This window comes from Lepisosteus oculatus, chromosome 1 (assembly GCF_040954835.1).
Source record: "Lepisosteus oculatus isolate fLepOcu1 chromosome 1, fLepOcu1.hap2, whole genome shotgun sequence".
Taxonomy (NCBI): Eukaryota; Metazoa; Chordata; class Actinopteri; order Semionotiformes; family Lepisosteidae; genus Lepisosteus; species Lepisosteus oculatus.
Genome location: NC_090696.1, coordinates 65,571,081 through 65,593,452, shown reverse-complemented (window position 1 = coordinate 65,593,452; position 22,372 = coordinate 65,571,081). Strand labels below are relative to the sequence as shown.

Genomic DNA, 22,372 nt, shown 5'->3' with positions numbered 1-22,372 from the left:
GTCTCACTGAAATAATACATAGTGGGGTTTTTTATGTCTAAAGGATATTTTTGAATGCGATAAGGGCCTTGTAATCTATCTACAGAAGAAAAGTAAAAGAAAACTGATCAGTTCAAAGAAGGAATAATTTATCCATAGAAGCTAATGAAAATGCGGCATACTTGATTAAAGAAGCTGTTGTCAAAGAGCAATAACAATAGTTATATCATATAGCGATATCATGATTTCCCTTTAACCTTGTTTTTTTTTTCTATTTATTTCAATTTAAGAACACAACCTCTGATAAATACGAAACAAAACAAGCTGCTTCTCGCTTATCATAAGCACCATGTTATTATCAGTCCCTCAAGCGCAGTACTGATAATTTATCCTACATCCTTTATTTGTTTTACAGTCCCGGAGTTTACTGTTCATACTGTATGCACATAATGAAAATTACACTCACATTACTTTACCTGTAAAAGCTTATGACTCATTAAACGTCTAGGGTCAAACAATATAATTGTTACCTTAAGAGTTTCGAATTGTCAAAATAAGAAAATAATAATAAGTATGTTTATGACAATAAATATCCTATTTAACTTAGTACAATGCAAAGATCTTTTGAACGATTGTCTTTCTCAGTGCTATAATGTTTTACATCCAGGTGAAATGTTTCCCCTATTTTCTTTGCTTCTGCAATACTTGATGCACTGACAGCATGTTCTGCCAACACAATGTCTAAATAAGAATATTCAATGATAAAAATCACTAAACAAGATAAATCAGGGAACTGTTGCGAAGGGCAGTGCCTTCTTACCTTGTTGTCATGAACACAGCTGCATACAGTGAAAAAACAGGAAATAAAATGTTTCTTGTAGCAAAAAAATATAAATCAAACATTCATATTTTGAGGGATGGCTGCCTATAAGAGCAGATTTATTTTTAATAGTAATTGAATGAAATATCCTGACATTCTTTTGATTTACATACAATAATTACAATACAATTGATGAATAATCATGGTTAATTATGCTAAAAAACATACACATTTCAGTGGATATGTTTCACTAAACTGGTTTCAAGTGAAGACATAATGACTTCTTTACTGAACTTTAAAGGGACATGATGAATTGGAAAATAAGCACCAAAAATGCAAAGTACAAATAAGAGTATGTTTGTGCCTATTATTCTGATCACTTATGGTATGTATGGTCTGCTTTAAGTACATTTAAATCCAATCTACTCCACCATAGCAAATGAGTTTGTCATCCTTGGGTAAAGGCAAATTTAAAGTTAATTTAAAACAGTGGCAGCCTCTAGTGGTAAGAAACTGAGGCACTGCTGCTTAACTTTGATGAGAGACAATGATCACCTTTTCGTAAGGTGTAGTTTACCAGAAGTTAAATTTCAAACGTCACTCTTACACATGGAGGATTTTCACATCAAACGTTTCTATTTCACAGTGATCTACGAAATGAACAAATATCTTTTATAGCAAGGATCAGATACCTCGTCTGATGTATTGTCCAAAAATGTAACACCTTGTTAATACTTCCCTCAAGCAATATGTGCAACCAATGAATGTTGCATCAAAAGAAACTGTATCTACAGTCAATCTATACTTACTTTTATATTAATGTCTTCTGCTGGCACTTTGCCTCCACAGTACATTCTGAAATTTTGTTCATTATTTTGCCAGCAGCCATGTCACCCTGCAACTCACAACTGGTAACCCACTAAATCTAAGCAGATGTGAACCTGTTCAATACCTGGATAGGAGACCTCCTGGGAAAAAGTAAGGTTGCTGCTGGAAGAGGTGTTAAAGGGACCAGCAGGGGGCACTCACCCTGCAATCTGGGTGGATCCTAATACTCCAGTATAGTGATGGGGACACTATACTGTAATAAAGGCGCCGTCCTTCGGGTGAGACATAAAACCAAGGTCCTGACCATCTGTGGTCATTAACAATTCCATGTATTTCCTGAATAAAGAGCAGGGGTGTAACCCCAGCATCCCGGCCAAATTTTCCTTTGGCCTTTACCAGACTTGGCCTCCTAATACTCCCCTACAAATCATCACTCTGTTCTTCTCCCCACTGATAGCTGATGTGTGGTGGGCGTTCTGGCGCACTATGGCTGCTGTTGCATTGTCCAGGTGGGGGCTGCACATTGGTGGTGGTGGGGAGTCCCCATTACCTGTAAAGCGCGTTGAGTGGAATGTCCAGAAAAGCGTTATATAAGTGTATGCAATAATTTTTTATTATTATTATTTGTGTGATAGTCTTTTACTGCCATCACCTCGGCATCTCATGTCCGGGTTTCCAGAATTTATAAAAAGCAGATCACAAGTAGGAGAAGGCTAGTTGGTTTAAAACAATGCAACTGTCTTTTTATTCTTAACATCTGAATGTTAAAGTAGCACCATTAGTTACATGTTAAGGTTTATTCTATGCTGAAAAGACAAGATACGAAACGTCTGTGGAGCCTTCTCCGGGTTTCGAGCCTTTTCATCTTTTTTCTGCATGGAATAAACCTTTACTTGGTGCTTTGCAGCCTACGCATGCTGACGCAGCTACCTACTTTAACTCCATCAGTTACATGCCAAACAACAAAACAGCAGAACCTTGAGTGGAAAAAGTGGCAACAATTCACTAATGAAATGGAATTTGTGGTAAATTCAGTCCACTGTGTTGTGAGAAATGAAGGAAAGGCACATATAGCAAACTGCTCTTTTTCATCACATTTCACTCTATTGTTCCTCTGCTATGTTATGTGATGAGATATGTAATATTTCAATTAAAAAACGTTAAGCTTTAGTAATACAAGGCAATTGCTAGAATTCTATTGCCCCAAAGTACAACGAAACACAGAATAAGAAGGAATGCTTTCTGTGCACACGCATTTTCACACTTTTTTTAAGCAAAAGCCTTATTCCCTAAGATATAAGACTCGGAAGGATCAAAACAGAATGGTAATATGGATGCTGGCAATATTACTTTAGCCACAAAGTACACTGAAAATGAGGAAGCAAGTTCCATAATTCTCCTTAAAGTTCATCTACTAGTATTGTATATGAATTTAACAGTTTTGCCTTCACATTTGAAACTCATTCTGCTGTTCATAACTCATGTTTAATATGTACCACAAAGCTAATGTGTCCATGCCAAAATTGAAACCAAAAGTGAAAATATTGGGTAGGAATGGTTTAATAGAAATTGTAACAAATACCTGCCAATAATGGGCTGTCATCTGAACGCTCCGTTTACCATCACATTTTACAAAACCAACGTATTTTCGAAAGAATAAATAAAACAAATACATTTAACAAAACACTACAAGCTGAAAATGAATACAAAAACTAAATAAAACTAATGCAGAGTTTTAATAAGCATTGGGTATAAATTTAACAACATGTAACACTAACAGTAACAGTAAGTTTTTCTGTGAGAAATTCTCATCATGCTGGTAAATACAAGTTAAATCAGAATAAACAAAAATAAAACTCACTCATATGAAAGTGATTTATAATTATGCACCTCATTCCATTTTACTTCTAAATACTGATTAGGAAAACAACAAGTACACAGAGAAGATGCCTATTCTGTTTGATAGAACAACTGAACAGACAAACAAACATACTTTGAGGCTGTTAGAGTTGATTATTTAACTATGAATCTATAGAAAAGCATATTTTGAGACAACAGTTTATTCAAGTGTGAACTGTAGCAATTATGACATGATCACTACACAGATTAATGTTTAGTAGAAGTAATGCCATTAACAGCTGAATAAGCTACAGTCAGTGTCAATAGATATGACAGTATTTCAGCTATTTCATGATCTGAACTGCATTAACCAGTCGTATGCCTTTTCCAATCTAGAAAGCCTAAGTGTTCTTTTCTGTCAACTTAAACTTTTAGAGGCAAGGCATGGACTATTAAATTCATTCACAATGTAATCTAATGTGAATTTCAGAAAGCAGGACAGAAAGTTTTAGAAGGTTAATGGATCAGACGTACAGTATTGACTGTAGGCCTGTACTACATGATCTACTCTGCTACATGGGAATATTTTTAATATATGACTCTGTAAAATCTTTAAATGTTCAATGAAGTATTTTTATAGTTAAAAAAATAATTTAGCAAGGAAAAGAGGATAGTAATGTATACAGCCTTGATAGGTCAAACATCAATATAACCATTATTAATCAAGAATAACAGTCTTCACAGATTACAGAGGGAAACAGATTTGTGACAAATCAAAGTTGATGAAGAGCATAAATGACCGGCTCACACCGACAGACAACATGAAAACCAATTCAAACCAATTCGCTATTTTGTTCTTTTACAGTATTTTATGCTGAATCCAGGTCCTCACAACAGTTAAAACAATCTTCCCTTGACTTTTTGGAGTGTAGCTTTGGCTGGAAAGATGTTCAAAAGCTGATCAGTTTGCATTTCAGAATATAACTGGTGAAAAGCCAACTCCCCTTGCTTCTATTCAGATGAATCTACTTCTAGTTAATCGCGTTTTGCGTTTTTAAAAATATTGCAAGCTAACAGTTATTTGCTTTTTAAATTAAAAAGACGGATATGGTGCATTAAACAAAATCCATAAAAAAAGACAGTATTTTTGTTAGGTGCCAGCATATAATGGAACCCATAAGACTGAATACAGTGGTAGTAACTTTAAGACCAAGAGCCTGCTTTTGGGGAAAACGACTTCCTGATGCAAACCACAACAAAGCAGTGGAAACAGTAATTGTGTGGTCCCCTTTTTTAATTCATTAACTGTTAAAGGACTGTTCTGCACTTAATAAAACTTAAGCTTTTTCCAGAGTCTTGTAGTATTCCTTCAGTACCGCCCAGGCTTTGGCGACCATGAAACCCTCAGGGGGATTGTGTCCCTCACGAGCCATTTTACGCATCCGGGTTCCCGAGATGAAGTCAAAGTCCTCATGCCTGGAAAAAGAAGAACAAAGCAGAGGGTGTGCTGAGCTCTCCAGTAAAGGGCTCAAGGCTTTCACCGGGATAAACAACCACCTTGAAAGGAACAAGTTGTTCTTTTAAATGACAAAATGGAAAGGCCTCGTCTTTCAACACGATCGGGCATCTGACGGCAGATTTTTATTATGCTGCCGCCTATCCTCCTCCCTTTTGTCATTAGTAAAAAAAAAATGAATGTATTGTGTAGTGATTTCTTTCCCACCCCAGGCCAGCAATTAATAATGTCTTGGGCAGACCAGATCTAAACTGTTGGCTGTACTGCGAAATTATGAATAAAGTCTAACATTACACAGACATGCCCAGCTAATCTTTGCACCTCAAAATAAAGTCCAAAGCTAGAAACTTTGGTGGATGCAATAACAAAACTACCAATATAATGTATGCCTGATCAAAATCTTACTTTGGGTTGTCCAATCTTTCCGTACACATCCTTTTGCCATTAGCTATCTTATTACTCACCAAGTCACATATATCATTTTATTACCCGGCAAACAAAAAAACAGCTCAGAACTTTGTATGTCTCTGAATTCTGAAAGGGCTTTGTTGTTTCTGGGAGGAAATATTTGTTAAGTTTTGCAGGAATAAAGAAATACAAACTTTGTTAAATACAAACTGAAGTGCACAGGCATGCCTGTACTTCACAGGATTCTATGGCTCTGGGAGTGTTTTTATTGCATGCATACTTTCTGATTACTAATGAGTGTTAATATGTTTTACTTGGTGTAAACAGCTCTCTGCAAACCCCAAATCTGCAATGCAGATTTGGGTGACAGATGGCAAATGATTTCAGCTGTGCATGATGTACGAAACATTTCCTAATTCATTTCATCTGTCGTTCACCTCTCGTGTACTGAACACCCCAAGTTCAAGTGACCATAGATGAAAAGCAGGATGTTAACCACTTTATGTACAAGAGGTACTGTAAAAGAAAATTCTTAAGGAATTCAAAAAAATCTTTTTAGAAGTCAAATCTAATTGGCACTGTCAAATCCAGAATGAGCTCTGACTAATGGATGCAATTTCAGATGGCCCTGTATCAATCGAGCCAGTACCTACAGCAAAATGCTTTTGCTCTTTGTTCACTTAAGCGTGAAACACATAATAGTTAATATTCCAACATGAAGGATTTAAATCATATAATGAAAAGTTATTGGGAAAAACACTGTATCCTCGAAGAATGATACAGGTCAGTAGTCTGAAGAGAATCAATACCATATTGTTGTACAGAGAGGTCAGCTGAATTGCAGCAACAGACACCAAATACACAAATACAAAAATAAAACTGGTGAACCAGGCTACTACAGTACATTGCTCTCGTTCATTTTATTAAGGGGGAAACCAAAATGTAGAAACCATATTCCATAGAGAAAACTTAATATGTGGTCAAATCAGAAACAGCTTGCACTGATTTGTGCCATTACACTTCAACAAAGTCTTTTTGGAGGATTGCTGGCAATTAGTCTTAGCACACATATTCGTTTTAAATTTGGTACAGCCCAGCAATCTGCAGAAGAACAACTGAAAGCAGACGGGCTGCCATAAATTTTGGAAGGCGCCAACTGAAGTCTTTGAAATTCAATTTGCCTTTGCTCTTACCAACCTAAGTCTTCAAACTGGAAGAAAATATCTACATTTGTGAAAAGATTCAACTGTAGTGCCAGGTCCACTTCTAAGCATGCTGTCAAATACAAAGTTGTTTCTGAACATACACTTAGACAATCCAACCTTGTTAAAAGTGCCTTTACTGGGTGCACCTAAATTTTCATAAAAATGATTCATGTCTTCAGTGAGCAAGGAAGAACACAGCTCATGCAACATTCATTTACACTATGTATCTTTGGAGCAATACACATACTGTAATGGAAGACAAGTGCCCTTGCATATTGTGTAAGTTGCAATTGAAAGACATTAGCAACACAACAGGTCTTTGCCTAGGACATTTAGAAAATTTGCATGGTAACATTTCACTAAAACTGCTTGAAGAACTCTAAGAGGCAGAAGAAACAGAAGAAGAAAAGTACTCTAAGCAACCTTAGCATAAGCATGAGAATGTTTACAGCCTGAAACTACTTGATTTATTCATTTTCATGATTAGAGTTAGTGTTAAAGTAACACCTGTAGTTGCTGTGAAGTATTAAGATAAGATGTTATACACATTACCTACTGCTAGTCAGCTGTGAACTCCAAAGAGGGGAATGAAGGTTTAATGTCTAGTGTTAATGGGTAATATTTTTAAAAAGAAATAGAGGATTTTTAATCCATAATGTCAAATGTGAACACTCAAATGCTTAACTGACCTGAGCACTCATTTAAAAAAAATTAGAATAAATGACACTTTCCTTAAAATGTACTGCACAAAATACCTGTGTCCACTCTTTTCCTTTTTTGAGACAACCAAAAATCAGACAACTTAGTACAACTACAGGAAAAGAGATTCTGAAAAAAGTAAGAAAAAAGTCAACGAAATAAACAAAATCGCACAACAGCTGTATACTGTACGGGGTAAAATCATTTAAGAAAATCTCAACTGGCATTAAGGAGAAAACCTAAGGTCTTGCTTGAGTGGGTGTGGAAATTAAACTTAAATATACTAGACAGGGTCAGGAAGTTCATCCTACCCAGAACTTCATATTAATAGGATTTTATAGTCTGCCAACATTAGAGTTATACAGCTACTGAAGCACATCATTTATTACACAAAAAAAGCCGGGTGGTCCTGGAATCAGGCTTTTCAGAGACTGTCTTCTCTGTGTCACCATAATTCATGCCAAATTTGGCAATTTAACTCTTCGAATATATGATGGTGTTCTTCCTAATTAACGAAACATTGCAGGGCTGCATGATACTCATTAGTCAGAAAGTCTACGATGTCCTTACAAGTGTGTAATTAATAACAGTTTCGTTTTGATTTCTTCAAACATCAAAGCTGACAGAAAGCCACAGAACTTTACAAATGTATATAAAAAGAAACAGCACAGAAAACTTTCTGCTTATGTTGGGATATAGTTACACACAGCTAAAGAAAAATTAAAAAACACTGGGGTCTCTTGCTCTAAAAGTTCGGGCGCACTATAGAAACCGCCTAAACGTTTGCTGAATAAATTTCTTCCACTTGTGGTATCTGTGGTGTAATTTACCATCCTCTCTTCTGTGACACTGCTCTCATAATCCATTAGCAGTAGTCAGGGTGATGGAAAATCGAATGGCTTAAAGGACACGGGAGAAATAACTGGCTTAAACTTTGTAGGAGTTTCCATTCACCATTAAAAGCCTCTAAGTCAAACTCTTAACGGAATGATAACCAAAGAGAAATTCATGTTTACTTGAAATAGCTCAGTTAACATACAGAAAATGCAAGACATATAAAACGTACCTGGGACAATTAGGGGAGACTTGTAGAAAATAAAAGGGACATAGCTTATTGAGTACATAGGTATTTCACTCAGCAGATCACTAAGAAAGAAGTCAACAACATGCCTCAGGCCAGAGTTTATTAAATACAGCTAAAATAAAAAAGGAAGAAGTGTTTCAGGACATAGGAGGGACCAATGGTATCCTACCAAATGTACTTAAGGGAACAAATTATGTTATTTACGTCCCATTGATAACATTTTCAATAGTCACTCAACACAGGGGTGACTGGAGAAGTGCTAATATACTGCCTATCCATAAAAAGGAACTGAACCAAGTTATTATAAACCAATGAATCTAACTTTAATTACATGTAAGGCAAAGGAACAACCAGAACTAAATGAGTTCATCACCTACATGGAAGTACGATTGCAGCTGTTAGTAACAATGGATTTATAAATAGCAGGTCTTGCTTAATTTACCTAAGAGTCCTTTGAACAAGCAACAACAGTAATGGGCACACAGAGCACCGAGACTGTTTTATAGAGAACAGACTACATATAACGGGTGAATACTCAAATTGAGGTGTTGTAATTAGGGAGCTATACTAGGATCACTGCTCTTCCTAATTTACAGTAATGATCTAGCTTCTGATATACTTGGTATACTTGCAGAAAATACCTTAATAGGAATATAAACAGAGAAAAGGTAATCTTCTCTAGAAAATATGGAGAAACAATAAAAAAAGAAAAGAAAATGTTACCATATACTGTTAAAAGCACAGCATTGTAGTCTAGGGGTGTATCTTAAAATGGTATAATGCACTCGTTAAGTCTTCACTGAGAATACTGTGGACAAGTCTAATCCCCACATTATACACAGTATATTGCTGCTTTAAAATCGGTACAGAAAAGAGCAACCTTACACTTTCCAGGTCTTAAAGGAATATCCTACAAAACAGGCTGAAGGAACCAACCTTTTTATTCCTGAACAGATGTCCAAGTATTCAAAATCCTAAAAGGTACTGACAAAGTCAACCCAGTGGAATTAATCAGAATAAACTATATGAGACGAACCAGAACACACAAGCGGAAACTCTTTGAAAGTATATTTAAATCCAACTGGAAGAGTCTTTCGCAAAGGGTTATTAGAGTACGGAACAATCTATCCAACCATGTTGTTCAAGCTGATGCCAATGAATGACTGAATGAGATCCTCGGATCATTTAGCTATAAAGTAACAAACAGTGCAGGTGGTCAAACTGCATGACACCTTTCTTATGTTGTTAAGGTATAAAACTAATCTAATACGTCTTTGCTTTGTATGCCATTGGACTTTAGAATCAGTATGTAAATTGACTACTTTCAAACTGAATTAAGACTTACCATTGTTTTTAATAAAATCACATTACTGAAAGCCACTTTGTCTTTGGGTCTTTGAAATTAAGACATGAGGTGGTTGGCAGACAAGAGCCAAAGGGGGACACGACAAATGCTGGGAACTAATGGTCTTTCAAATAAGAAAATAATACAAATGATCAAAACTCCTGCAAATCTTACTTTAAAACCAAGTCAAAAAGTATTTGTATAACAAAAAAGCTACAAAGTAAAGGAGACCATTCAGTCCATCCAGCCCATTTGGTTTGGGAGTAAGCAAACTCCTAAAGTAATGGGCTATTACCTCATGGGGCATTTGTACTAAGGAACTGAAAAAGAGAAACACAATAATTGCGATCTGTTTTATCTTAAAGCACTTACTTTTTGGGGTCGTAGAAATCCATGCTCTTTTTGACTTTATTATAAGCAGCAACCTTGAAAGGTACGATTTCCAATGTGATGAGACCTGGGGCCATCGTCAGCACCTTCGCTCCATGTGTTGGCTCATACAGGTCCTTTCCAGTCTCGGGGTGGGGCATCCCGGCAGGGTCACGACCCACTATATAGAAGTTGGCCCCGGCAACCATACGGGCTCTGCAATGCCACTGCACCTGCAAAACATCAGGCCATCCCATCAGCAATACACACGGAGCCTCAAACAGGGAAAGACAGGATTGTGTGACTCCAGAGGCGCCAAGTGACTGACACCCTGCGGATCAAAGACATGTAAAGTGAGAAGTAACGCAAACTAGATATAAAAACTTTTATTGCCCACACAGCTGCCAAACAATGAAATACACTGAGGGTCAAATGAAACATCACTATGTATTAATGTACAGTGCCATGCAAAAGTATTCATCCCATTCTAAAAAAAATCTAATTTCGCTGAATTATAAAATGCTGCAAATGGGGGAATATGCCTTGCTTAGTCTTGGAATGCCATCATTATCTTAAAAAACAGAGGTGGAGCCATGCACCCTTTAGTTTAAAATATGGTTTTGTGTAGAGCATCCTGATGGATAAAAGTAAGTGCAGTACAATGAGCAAAACAAAGAATTATGTACAGAAGGCCAGCTGAGTTCTGGGGAGAGCCAACTCTGTTAATGTGTGCAGGAGTGTCTAGTAACTACAGAACACCTCTTGGAATGATTGATGGCAACCTGACAGCATGGTGCTTCATCAAGATGTTCTTCCACCGGGACAATGAATGTCCTCATGCTCCTCTTGTAACTGTGATGGATAAGCCATATGAGTGAATAACCTGAGTCCTTCTAAACATGTGTGAAAGCTTATTATGACATCTATGGCTCAGAGACCAGTGAACAGGCAGATACTTGTCCAACCTCTAAAAAAAGAAATAGGAAACAACCCCACAAGGCAGTTTCTGCATGTACAACAGATAGTTTATATTCATGCCAGTGGTGGCAATATACTCCAAGACTCTGACTTTCACAGTATACTCCATTTAACATCCCTTTTGACTACAAATGTTATTCAGAATAATGAATTAAAAGTCAGGGCACCTACTTTAAAAAGACTGCCGTTTCCTGATAATTTTGTGAATGTGTCACAACTGTGGAACACGTGTCCTTCAATGTTTAGTACAGATATACCTGAGAAATAAGGGTGAGGTGAGGTGCTGTTACAGTACATTATGTTCACTTATCACCACAATGTCCACAAAAAATGTTTGGTAAACAGGCAGTGACTAGTTTCACCGAACAACTGGATCAACTAAAAAAGCTGCCATCAATTTTACATGGTGCCATTTTTACAGCATTGCTGGCTGACAGAAAAAAAACTGTAAGGATGTTCCAGTTGACAAATAAAAATCTGAGAACACTTTAGGCCCTCTAAACTTCCTCTGCTAGGGCAGATCCTTTTCAAAAAAGGAGAAACCAATGTTTTTATTTATTAGTCTGCTTGGAAAGTTGGTTACGTTTTATGGCTGTAAGAACATAAGATTTGTGTGCAGTCTGGCTCCATAGTTCCTTTTTAATGAGAAGACTTCCTTCGTGTACAAAACAGAGGGATGTTTTTCCATGAATTGCTGTATGGTGCCACAAACAAACAAGATCACAGAAACCTTACGACTATAGCTTTTGGAAAACAAAAGTTTTACCCTTCCTGAAAATCAAAAGAAAAAATTAACCCTTAATGACGAGGTGCCATTTGTGTACACACATCCTACAAAGTACAGTAACATTATCTTGCCTGCATGCATGTTTTTTTACACAGTAAATGCAAACATTTTCATTTTTGTTGATTCACCATGAAAATCCTCATTAGTATTTTGTCTGTACAATCTGGGATTTCTTATGAAGCTTTTCTATAAACCTATATATTATTCTAGAAATAAAGTTTGTGAAATTAGTACAAAATAAATCAGTAACAAGATTTCTACAATTACAGTTTCTCAAAATTATATTAGTCATATTCAGCTTTTTAAACTTTAAATATAGAAAATGTACATCTGCCATTTTCTTTGTTAAATTAACTTCTAATTACAGTTCATCAAGGATACAAATTAATTGTAAAGGTACACAGACAGAATATGTACAGACAGTACAATAGACAGAAAAGGCAATGATCCTTAAATTTGAACACATAATAAAATGTCTCCTTCTGGTACAGAACTGTTTCAAGTATGGAGGCAATACTTTCAATTGGGATTATGACAAATACACTGCTCCCACTTTATACGTTTTAATATAATTGTATATAATATAATTTTAATATAATTGTATATAATATAATTTAATATATTGGACCTGTGCAATACATTTATATCTATATTTACATCTATATCTATATTATATGTGTGATACGATTTTTCTGTGTACTGTTCTGTTCTAGTTTGTTCTTTCTGTGTCCGGACTGTGAGTAACTCTTGTATTGTATTGTATGTATTGTACTATTATTATATAATTCGTTACACTGTGGCTGTGTTGTCTGTGTTAAGCTGCTGTTGCACTGCAATTTCCCTCACAGGATCAATAAAGTGTCTATCTATCTAATGGTAATAATACAATAGCAATACAGGACCTACAGCTGAGGTCACTGTTCATTACACTGGTCACTGTTCTTTTGCATGTGAAATGATATTAAATAATTAATAATGCCATTTCATAAGCACAGAAAACTTTAAGAAGTTAAAGAGTTAACTTATTTGTCAGTAATATTCTGGGGATCCATAGCAGGTATTTGTATCTTAATCAAAACATATAAAAGATCTGAAGACATTCCAACATCAAGCGGTAGCAGTGCAATAAACATGATGAATTTGAAATACAAACATTATTTTAAAGTCAAAAGCAGCAGTACAATACTGCTAAGCCAACCTAGGAATTCTGTATTAGCTCTCTTTTAGAAAACAGCTGCACAGCAAGATCAGCTAAAAAATGCAAATCCATAAACAATATATAGTAATATTTCTTTTATTTTTAAAGTTTCTTTTGTAAATAATTTTTTTTTCTTCCATATTTTGTTACCTGTAGTGTATGTTTACTGATTATCCATGGATTCAGACTGCTTGAAGCCAAGATTTGTACCACAAGTTATTAAAAACCTGGAGGACACAATAACATTCCCTTTTTTCTTTATTAGTCTGGCACTGAGTCTAACTTGAAAATGTAAGCTTAGTTTTCCCTGCAGGGAATCAATAATGAACCATACAATGGAAACCATTAAGAGATTATTGAGGGAATAATGAATGATCTTACAAATACTGTACTGGTCTGATTTATTTGAAGCAGTCATTCTTAGCCCTGGAGGTTAAACACTACAGAACATTGGTTCCTAAACTGGATGATGGGGTTGATTGGCAGACAAGGTAATATCGTTATTGATGGTTGGCTTCAAAGTTATTCAGTGAAGTTCCTTTTCTAGTGAATAAAGAGGTACTGACACACAGTTTCAGCTGTTCCTTAGCAGATGGGCCTTCTATCTTCAGATGCACAGACTGTCTTCACTTCCTGCTTATAATCATAGCAGCTAATGGCTTGTTTTTCTGTAAAGCATTTGTCCAACAGAAACAAATCTGGTACCAATGATTTCCAAATGACCTCTAGTTAATGATTAAAGGACAATTGTGTTTTTACTTTAAACCGGCTGCAATTCTTTATTGGCAATCACCATGGCTTATGTCATTGGAAATGTTAAAGTGGAAAAAAAAATCAAAGACATGATCTGTTGGTTTTTCATTTTTTGTTGCTGTTGTTTTTTTGGGAGGATACAGATGAAAACATTTCCCATGCTGCATGTAGTGGTTTTATTTAAGAGGTTTCCAACAATGACAGAAAACTACAACCATACACGTGCAAATATTCTCCTGTTATGGTATTTTCACTGCACTTGCCTGTTTACTGAAAAAAGGCTGGCAGAAGCCGCCAAACATCCCCCATGTTTCCTGCACCATACTCCAAAGATATTTGTATTTAAAAGTCCTTATCTTAAATGTTTTATTGCTATGGTAACTGGAAAGAAAACAATTTTTACACAACAGCATTCAGAACCAACTGTGTTTTTCAGTTTGTGCGTAGATACAATAAGAAATATTATTCAATATTAACAATGTGAACATTCTTCTGCATCTCATTTTTTAGAAATTTGAAATTGACGTTGAAATTGGAGAACTGAAAAAGAAAATATGTTAAGCTAAACCCATTCATAAAGGTTACATGTCTACAATATGTAAAGGAAGCCGTCTGGTGTTGATTACACATCCTTAGCAGGCAATGCTTACCTCTGTTGGACCAGCATACATCATGGGAGACGGGAAAATAGCCACAATAGTAGAGTCGGGATTCAGCACACCTTCCTCTAGCACGGCTGCATGCTGCTTCATTCTCCAGGCCAGAGGAACATCGTCATCTTTGGTCCAGCCACCCAGGGGATGAAGCAGAAGGACAGGTCTTCCGTAACCACGCTCAATCAGGCGCTTGTGGGTGTCTTGCATGAGCAAAGCATGGCCGTTGTGCACAGGATTACGCAGCTGGAATGCAAATACTGCATCTAGGGAGATATAAAAGACTCATCTGAGAAGAAAGGGGCAGGCAGAGCAGTGATTGTCTAGTGCGGAGGCTCAAAAAAGTCTTATGCAAGTCTTATGTATTTCGGAAATAAAGGTGAAAAGTCTTATTACAAACAGATAATCTAAAGACATTCACATCACCTGACAATCCTGTGCATATATGTACATTGCTACTGCCTATTGTAGACACCAGAACCATGCATTTTGTGTTTGTTGAGCTTTAATATCACCTTTCACACCCAAGCTCAGAGCAACATTGATGCTTACAATTGCTTAGTTTTATATCTCTCAAACTTCTGAATCCTAGTAAAATAGAAAACTACTAGTCAACTAATGCAATGCTATTAGAATTCAGTTCTACATTTGTCAATTGCATTAACTGTGATACAGGTTCACATTACGTGCTTTTTGTTCATGTGAACAATACACTCATCTTCACAAATGTCAACAATTAACCTGTTTAAAATGTTTGTGGAAAAACTAAAGAAGGGCTTCTGAAAGGAATACATGTGCTGTACCAGCATTCATCTCTTTGAATTTCTGCTTTAACTCAGCAGGGGTAAGTCGATACTGATCCAGCCCATCATTCCAGTAGATGCGATCCAGAACCTGAAGATCACCACCAACCAGCCAGTCTCCACTCTCCATCACCATCTGGAATAGACAAACACAACCAGATGACTCTCAGTACTTTTTCAAGCTCTTACACAATGTGTGATAAAACAGTTATGACTGAGGCAATAAGACATCAGATGGCTTCTACCCCTTACTGTGTAGCTGAATGTAAAACTGCATAAGATACAATAGAGCAGTTTCCAGAAAAAAATGCTTTTATCACTTTAGAGGTCTTTAGTCTTGAAGGAGACCTGTTTTATGTGGATTTGTTTTTATTAAAAGACAGACCTTGCATGCTAGAGGTGAATAATGCAATGCACAGCTGTTCAATAACCACCCCCCAATTACCATTTGCCAATTTATCAGTTAATGTGGAAACCAACAACAGTTGGTAAACAAATTTCAATTAAGTATTCAAGGATACTAGCTGATAGTTATCAATCAGATGTACCGTATAAATGTATAATGCCAAGTATTCTATAAATGATTGTGTTATTTACAACATGTTTTTATTTTCACCAGTCTTGGGCCAATCTTTATTACCACATTAGGGGCTATGTAATCAAAAACTCATATATGAGTTTAAAATGAGTAGCTGCAACAGCTGCAAAGGAACAAATAATGATTAATTCCACACAAGAGGAAGATTACAAAGAGATCTGACAGGTATTCAGAATCCTCAAGGGCACTGACAAAGTCAATCCAGGATTTATTCAGTTGTGGCAGTGTGGACCAAACTACTCCGCTATGCTGTTCATACTCTGGCTTTCTTAAATAAACAGCTTGATGAAATCATTGGATCAATTACCAAATGGGCTAGATGGGCAGAACTGATGTCTCATTTTTAACTTTTCTTATGTTAAAGAAAAGTGCAGAAATCAAGGCAAAGGGATGGTGAAAGAAGAGCCCTCTTTTCACCTCCTCCTGCCCCTTTCTCTGCATCAAAAGACTATAAACCTCTGCTTGTCCCCAAACACATATATGAAACACATAATTACTGATAAAGCACAAAGTAATCCTACAATTGTCAGCAAATTCAATTAATAAAAAGACTGCCAAAGTATAAGTAATAGAGCTTATTGGACTAATACACTATTTACAAATTTTTATTCCTGGTCAATACAACATTACTGGGACACTGATACCTTTATCAGGAGGAATACAAATAAGTTTTCTGGTGCAGTTATAATGAAAGACTGAAAGAACAACAGCTTTAGTCTGGTCTGTCATCCACTGTAAGACGACTTGATTGAGGTCTTTAAAATCTCAAAAGTATAAAGTATGCTGACATCCAGTTATTTGAAATTTATATTAATCAGAAATCATAAAGAGAAATTAACCAAGAGAGATAATTAATTCAGATCTAATGGATCAACAGGCTTCGCTTTAATGACCAAGGTGCATTACTATTAAAACGTAAAAATGAGTTTGAATGGTATGGTATTAATTGTGTTTTTGATTATTCAGAAATCCAACTTGTCCAGTACTGGCAATGGATCAGACACAAATTTGATTAATAGTCGTATGTTATGAAGTATCAAGATAAACAGTCTGCAAAGATTTGGAACAGATTAAAAAGGAAATTGATTGTATCTTTGGTCTTTGAATCACCCAGAACAGCATTTAAGAGGTCTACATATGTAGAAGATTTAAGTGCATGACTTCCAAATTTACAAATTCATGTGGCATAACGTTCAGGTATCAGACTTTCTTTAATTTTTCTGACACCACAGTTTTAATGCCACCCACTGCACCGGAGGACCGGTAACAGGGAAAATCAGATTACTACATAATACATAACAGGCTCTAGACTCTAGATAACACGCTATAAAGGAGACTCTCTCCGTTTTGGCAAATTCTGCTTACTGGACTAAAACCAATCCTTCCCCAAAAACAATCGCTCATTTGATCGAGCTGCATTTCTACCTTAATAAAAGCAGAAAAAGATGAGAACAGTAAAAAAAAAAAAACAGGGAAATTTGACCACTTCACAAGATTGTGAGCATTACACATGAAAAAAGATGCACCAATTCAAAGTGAAGTGTTAACAGTCCCAGTTGACCACTGTCTACTAGTAGTACACTGTACTGAGTCCCTTTATTTAACTAGGTAAGTCAATCGATAATAAATTCTCAGACGACAGCAAGGTATTTGGAAAGAAGCACCTTGCTCAACGGTACAACAGCAGTGACCAACCTGGGATTTGAACCAAACAGCCTTCGCTCCAGTGCCCATAGACTATTTTATGTTACTTATGCCAGTGCTTTGATGGCATTCTTCATAGCTTTAAATCCGTTTCAGTTTTTTTAACAAAACAATTCAACAGTTTCAAATAGCATTTTCTGCTCAGCTGCACACAATGTCAATTTTTCTACTGAACGCATTTTGATAAATCACTAATGTTGGGGGAATCTAAAACAACTTATCAAACTGAGCCATTTGTGCAGTTAACATCTCAATGGAAAAAATGCCAAATGCTATCTGGAGGCCAGATGTGACTGACACTTACATCAATGTGACTCTCGGCCTGTGCAGCAGAGAAACTACGCATTGCTTTGAATTCTCAATTAGCTAAAGTAGGTCACATCCACCTTGTTTCGGTTTATGCGGGTTCACTTGATGGAATCAAAGAGCATCTGACCAGACAAGAGGCATGGAAAGATATTCCCTGATCTTCCTTGATTATGCACAGTTAACACATATGATGACCTGGACTCATCACCTAAAAATTCTGTTCTTCCTACCTGCTGGAATTTACTAGATATGAAACTGTTGTATGGCTGATCCCTGTGTATGAGGCTAGCACTTCTTCCCCAGCTGTAAAAAATGAAAATAAGATGCAACTGTCAATCTTGAATCTTGTTGTTAAAGCCAATACCTTGGCTTCTTTTAAGAAACTTCTGGAACAGATTTTCGGATCAATTCGTTGCTAAATATAACTGAAACCAAATTAGCAAGATGGTTTAAATGGTCTTTCTAATGTTCTTACAAAACTAATTACCTAAGCACTAAAATATACTTAAAGGGATGGATGAATGCATCTGCTGTCACCTAACTTAAGTTTCTAAAAACCCCCGCCATACACCATAAGTTAGTCAGCTTACTTATTACTTGTTACTTTTTTCAGTAGGTCAAAACCAGCTTGGGCAGATTTCCAAGAGTCCGTTGAATCTGACGTTCATCAACTTGCCAACATTCTTGAGAAGTTAAAAATGGAAAGTCATAAGGAAAGTCATTTAAGAGACAAAAGATAGATAATACTCTACATCTCTGTGAAGGACTGCCTAAACATTTATTTGTTGTGGCTACAATAAATGAGCCCATCTGACATCAGAAAAAAAATTATAAGCTTTTATATGAAGAAATACAGGTATCAATTCAGTTATATAATCAGTTTTTCTGCTGTTAATATGTCCTATAGCAAATTACTATTACACTTGTAAGCCTTTCCAAAAATGTATAAAGAATGGAATACATTTAATTGTTTAAGGGTAAAGTATAATTCAATACACAATTCCAAAACACCATTCTGTAATTAAATATTTTTCTCACTCGTAATGTGCTGTCAAAGGACAATCTGAAGCCATTTACGTCATGACTCCCTTTATATCCCCATTCATGCCAGCACGACAGTCATGTCAACAAATGGATTGAACCGTGTTTAAAATCTGGACTCAAGACGAATCCATAGAACTCAGATCCTATTGCGTATCTAATGTTTCTGGCATTGAGTCTTGGGACAATTACATTAAAACTAATCTAACAGTGACTTGAGTAATTCAGTGTAATGAAAACGCTCCGCCTGTATCCGATAGCAAAAAACAGGAGAGAGAAAGTAAGGATTTTTATTGGGGGTGGGGGAGGTTACTGGATTGAAAACTGATAGAGCAGCAAAAGCTCAGCCAAAAAGGTAATGAGCGCCAAAGGTTCTATTTTGGGGTGGGCACCTTAATAAAAAACATCTGTGAAATAAGGAGGGCCGCGATAAAGAGATTATAATTTCTCTGTAAAGATAAAAATGAGGCTTTCGTCCAGCTGGTGCCCATAAGCGGTTCAAACCTTCTTCAAATCAATACAGGGAAAGCACAATTTATCAGGCAGACTTTTAAAGAGTTTCAGCTGTAACCTTGATATATGGGTGCTCCTTGCAGGTCGTTCCCCACTGTCTGGCACAACGCTCCTCTTTCCTGTGCTCGAAGAACTCCGGGTTTCGGAGAATGGCCACCCTGCGGCCTCCGTAGACCAGCGCAAAGGCGGTGCAGCCGTCCAGCCTCTCTTTGTCCTCGGTCAGCACCGGCAGCACTATCGGCACCGACAGGTTAATCACGCCACCTGCGGAGCAAAAAAAAAAAAAGGCAGGGCTCAAACTTCGGGTCAAACAAGGCATCATCAATTTTACACAAGATTACACAGTCTCTGAATGGGCCCTGAGCAGACGTGGATCAGATGTTGCCTGACATTCTCTGTGTCACCAAGTCTTGCTTTCAGAAGAACAGTGCTCACCGATGCTGTAACTTCTAAAAGAAATCACAGGTTTTTAACAAGAAAAAAAAAAGAATCACCTTTAAGCTAAATGTGCATATCACAGAAGACAATTAAATGTAATGAAGAAACAAAATGGAGATTAATGGGCTAACTCAGAATACAATACACATCCACATTTTGAAAAAAACATTTTCAGTGGATTGCAAAAGTATTTTTTTCATTTAGAGTCCCACTGTAGCAAGTTTTATTCCTTTCAGAAGGAACCGGAAGGCTATCAAAAAAAGTGGAACTTGGGATTTGTGCAAAACAGATGCCCATGTTAGGCAGGTTACAAGTCATGCAGCTGTAAACATTAGATAAGATCAGACCACTTTATTGGCCATATACAATTTCTTGTATTAGGAATCTGTCTTTTTTCGCATACCCCAACTTGCCCTCCATGAGACACAGACAGGTAGAGAAGCTTGGGGTAAGAGCACAGGGATAGCCATTTATTTGGCACCCCTGGAGCAGTTTCAGGGCCTTCATCAGGGGCCCAACAGAGTACGATTCCTCTGCTGGCCGCAGGATACAAACCGGCAACCTTCCAGCCACAGGCGCAGATCCTTAGCCACAGAGCCACTGCACTGCCACATTAAATAATTAAGAGAAATAACTGACTTTTAAGAACTTTTTCATTCAGTGAAACTTGTTCATTCAGTTTGTTCGTTATTGTAGTCCTCTTCAATACAATAACAGGTGAATGGAAAAAAATCTGAAATGTAAATATGTTCAGGCAATACTAGTGCAAAATGTTTCTCATTCAATACGAAAAAGGGTAATTGTTATTCAAATGTAATTGGCATTTAAGGCCTCTTTCATTGAAAGCAGGTTATCTGACCAAAGGAAAGGGAAACAATTGTTAACAGTTCCCAGAAGGGAAGATTTGGGCAATGTACCAAGGACAAACATGTTTGTGAAATGCCATTAATGTTGGATGGAGGCAATATTTTTGACTTCCAAGAGCAATGTTCTTATTTCTTGTCTCTGTAAGATAACGTTTTGCTAGTTAAATCATTACATATCACTCAAACATAATACTGCAGAATACGTCTGGAGCTTACTCATTACTCATTTTGAGTCAGCAATAAAAAAATATTACTTTGTCAACAGGACGTCCGCTGTAGTTTCTAAAACACTGTGTTGCGTTTTGATTAAAATTCTGAGTTTAAAGTACTAGGCCTGCTGCCAGAATTCCAGTCCTGAAGATCATAAGTGGGCCATGGCAAATTAAGGGTAATTTCACAACTGCTTCTCACAGAAGTGGATAAAGGAAAAACAGACATCACACCACACAATCGCTGTTTTTACAGTTTCCAGTTCAATCCTTTTATTTTTTCTGAAGATACCTTTTCTTCATCATATTCAACTTCTACAAATGCATAGCACTCCCTTCAGTGTGTGTTCAGTGCAGGAACATTTAGAAGAAAGAAGCATCCATCTGTGTATAATTGTATTTCTGTGTTAATCTGAAGAACACTTAATGATACTTAGTCATGAAGATGTGCCATATTCTTGATCATATGCAAATATACTATTAAAGACTCCTCTATCAAATTCGTCTGCTGGCATGACCCTGACCATTCTAATATCTGTATTGTTTAGCCTTACTAATACATTAGCATCTAATTCTGAAGCTCAAAGATTGTTCTCAAAATTCCCCAAAGGAATGAGCAAACATCACTCCTAACCATTGTGCAAAGCTGGTAGACACCTACCCCAAAAGACTAAAAGCTGTTACTGCGGAAAAAGGTGGCTTTACCAAATATTATTAATGTGTGGGGTCTGAATATTTATGCAAATATATTTTGACTTTCTTTTAGATATTTACTGACAAATAACTAATTTTGTCTTTAGTAATATTCTGTTTGAGCATGCGAGCTTGCAATAAAAAATACTGATTGGAAAAAGATGTTTAAGTATCACTTGTAATCCAGCAACATTTGAAAACTTTTTAAGGGTCTCAATACTTCTGAAAAGTACCGTATTCTGTATCAGGTTTAAATAACAGGCAGGTTTGCTTGACTGCTTCTAAAACTGCACTGCAGAATCAGTGCTCTCAGTCACAATATAGGAATAGTTTTATTTAGATGTTTTTTTCAAAGCCACCTTTACGTTTTCAGGACTGACATTATTTTGGCATATTCAATTTGGCATTACACCTTGATTAAAACAACATGGCCATGGATTTTACATCCAATTGAAATGTTATGCTCCTGATGGGATTCCTATCTTCTATCACCAAAGTATTGCAGACAGCTGTTTTTCATAAGATGAAAAACTTGAAGAAACCTTTGTGCACCCCAAGCTGCCTGCCAAACCCAAATGAAAAAAGAAAATTTTACATGCAACAATGTTTGGATTCATACACACCCACTTTCTTATAACCAGAAAAAATCTCTATGACTACTTTTGTCTTTCAAGGACAAAACAAAGGGCTGAACAAAGAGGTTCTGACAAGGATTTAATATTTGGTCTATAAAACAA

The 22,372-nt window shown here is 36.5% G+C and overlaps 1 protein-coding gene across 1 annotated transcript in view; it reads right to left on the bottom strand.

Moving 5' to 3' along the window:
* Positions 1-3,169: 3,169 nt before the first annotated feature.
* The window catches only part of papss1 (3'-phosphoadenosine 5'-phosphosulfate synthase 1), a 39,080-nt gene continuing 19,877 nt past the window's right edge, over positions 3,170-22,372 (bottom strand). Inside the window, exons 8-12 of the mRNA XM_069191419.1 lie at positions 19,488-19,693; positions 15,265-15,400; positions 14,459-14,727; positions 10,096-10,325; positions 3,170-4,942 (exon numbers count right to left, since the gene is read on the bottom strand). Coding sequence (XP_069047520.1) covers positions 4,804-4,942; positions 10,096-10,325; positions 14,459-14,727; positions 15,265-15,400; positions 19,488-19,693 — 980 coding nt within the window. The 3' untranslated portion in view covers positions 3,170-4,803. The remainder of the gene's footprint in view (positions 4,943-10,095; positions 10,326-14,458; positions 14,728-15,264; positions 15,401-19,487; positions 19,694-22,372) is intronic.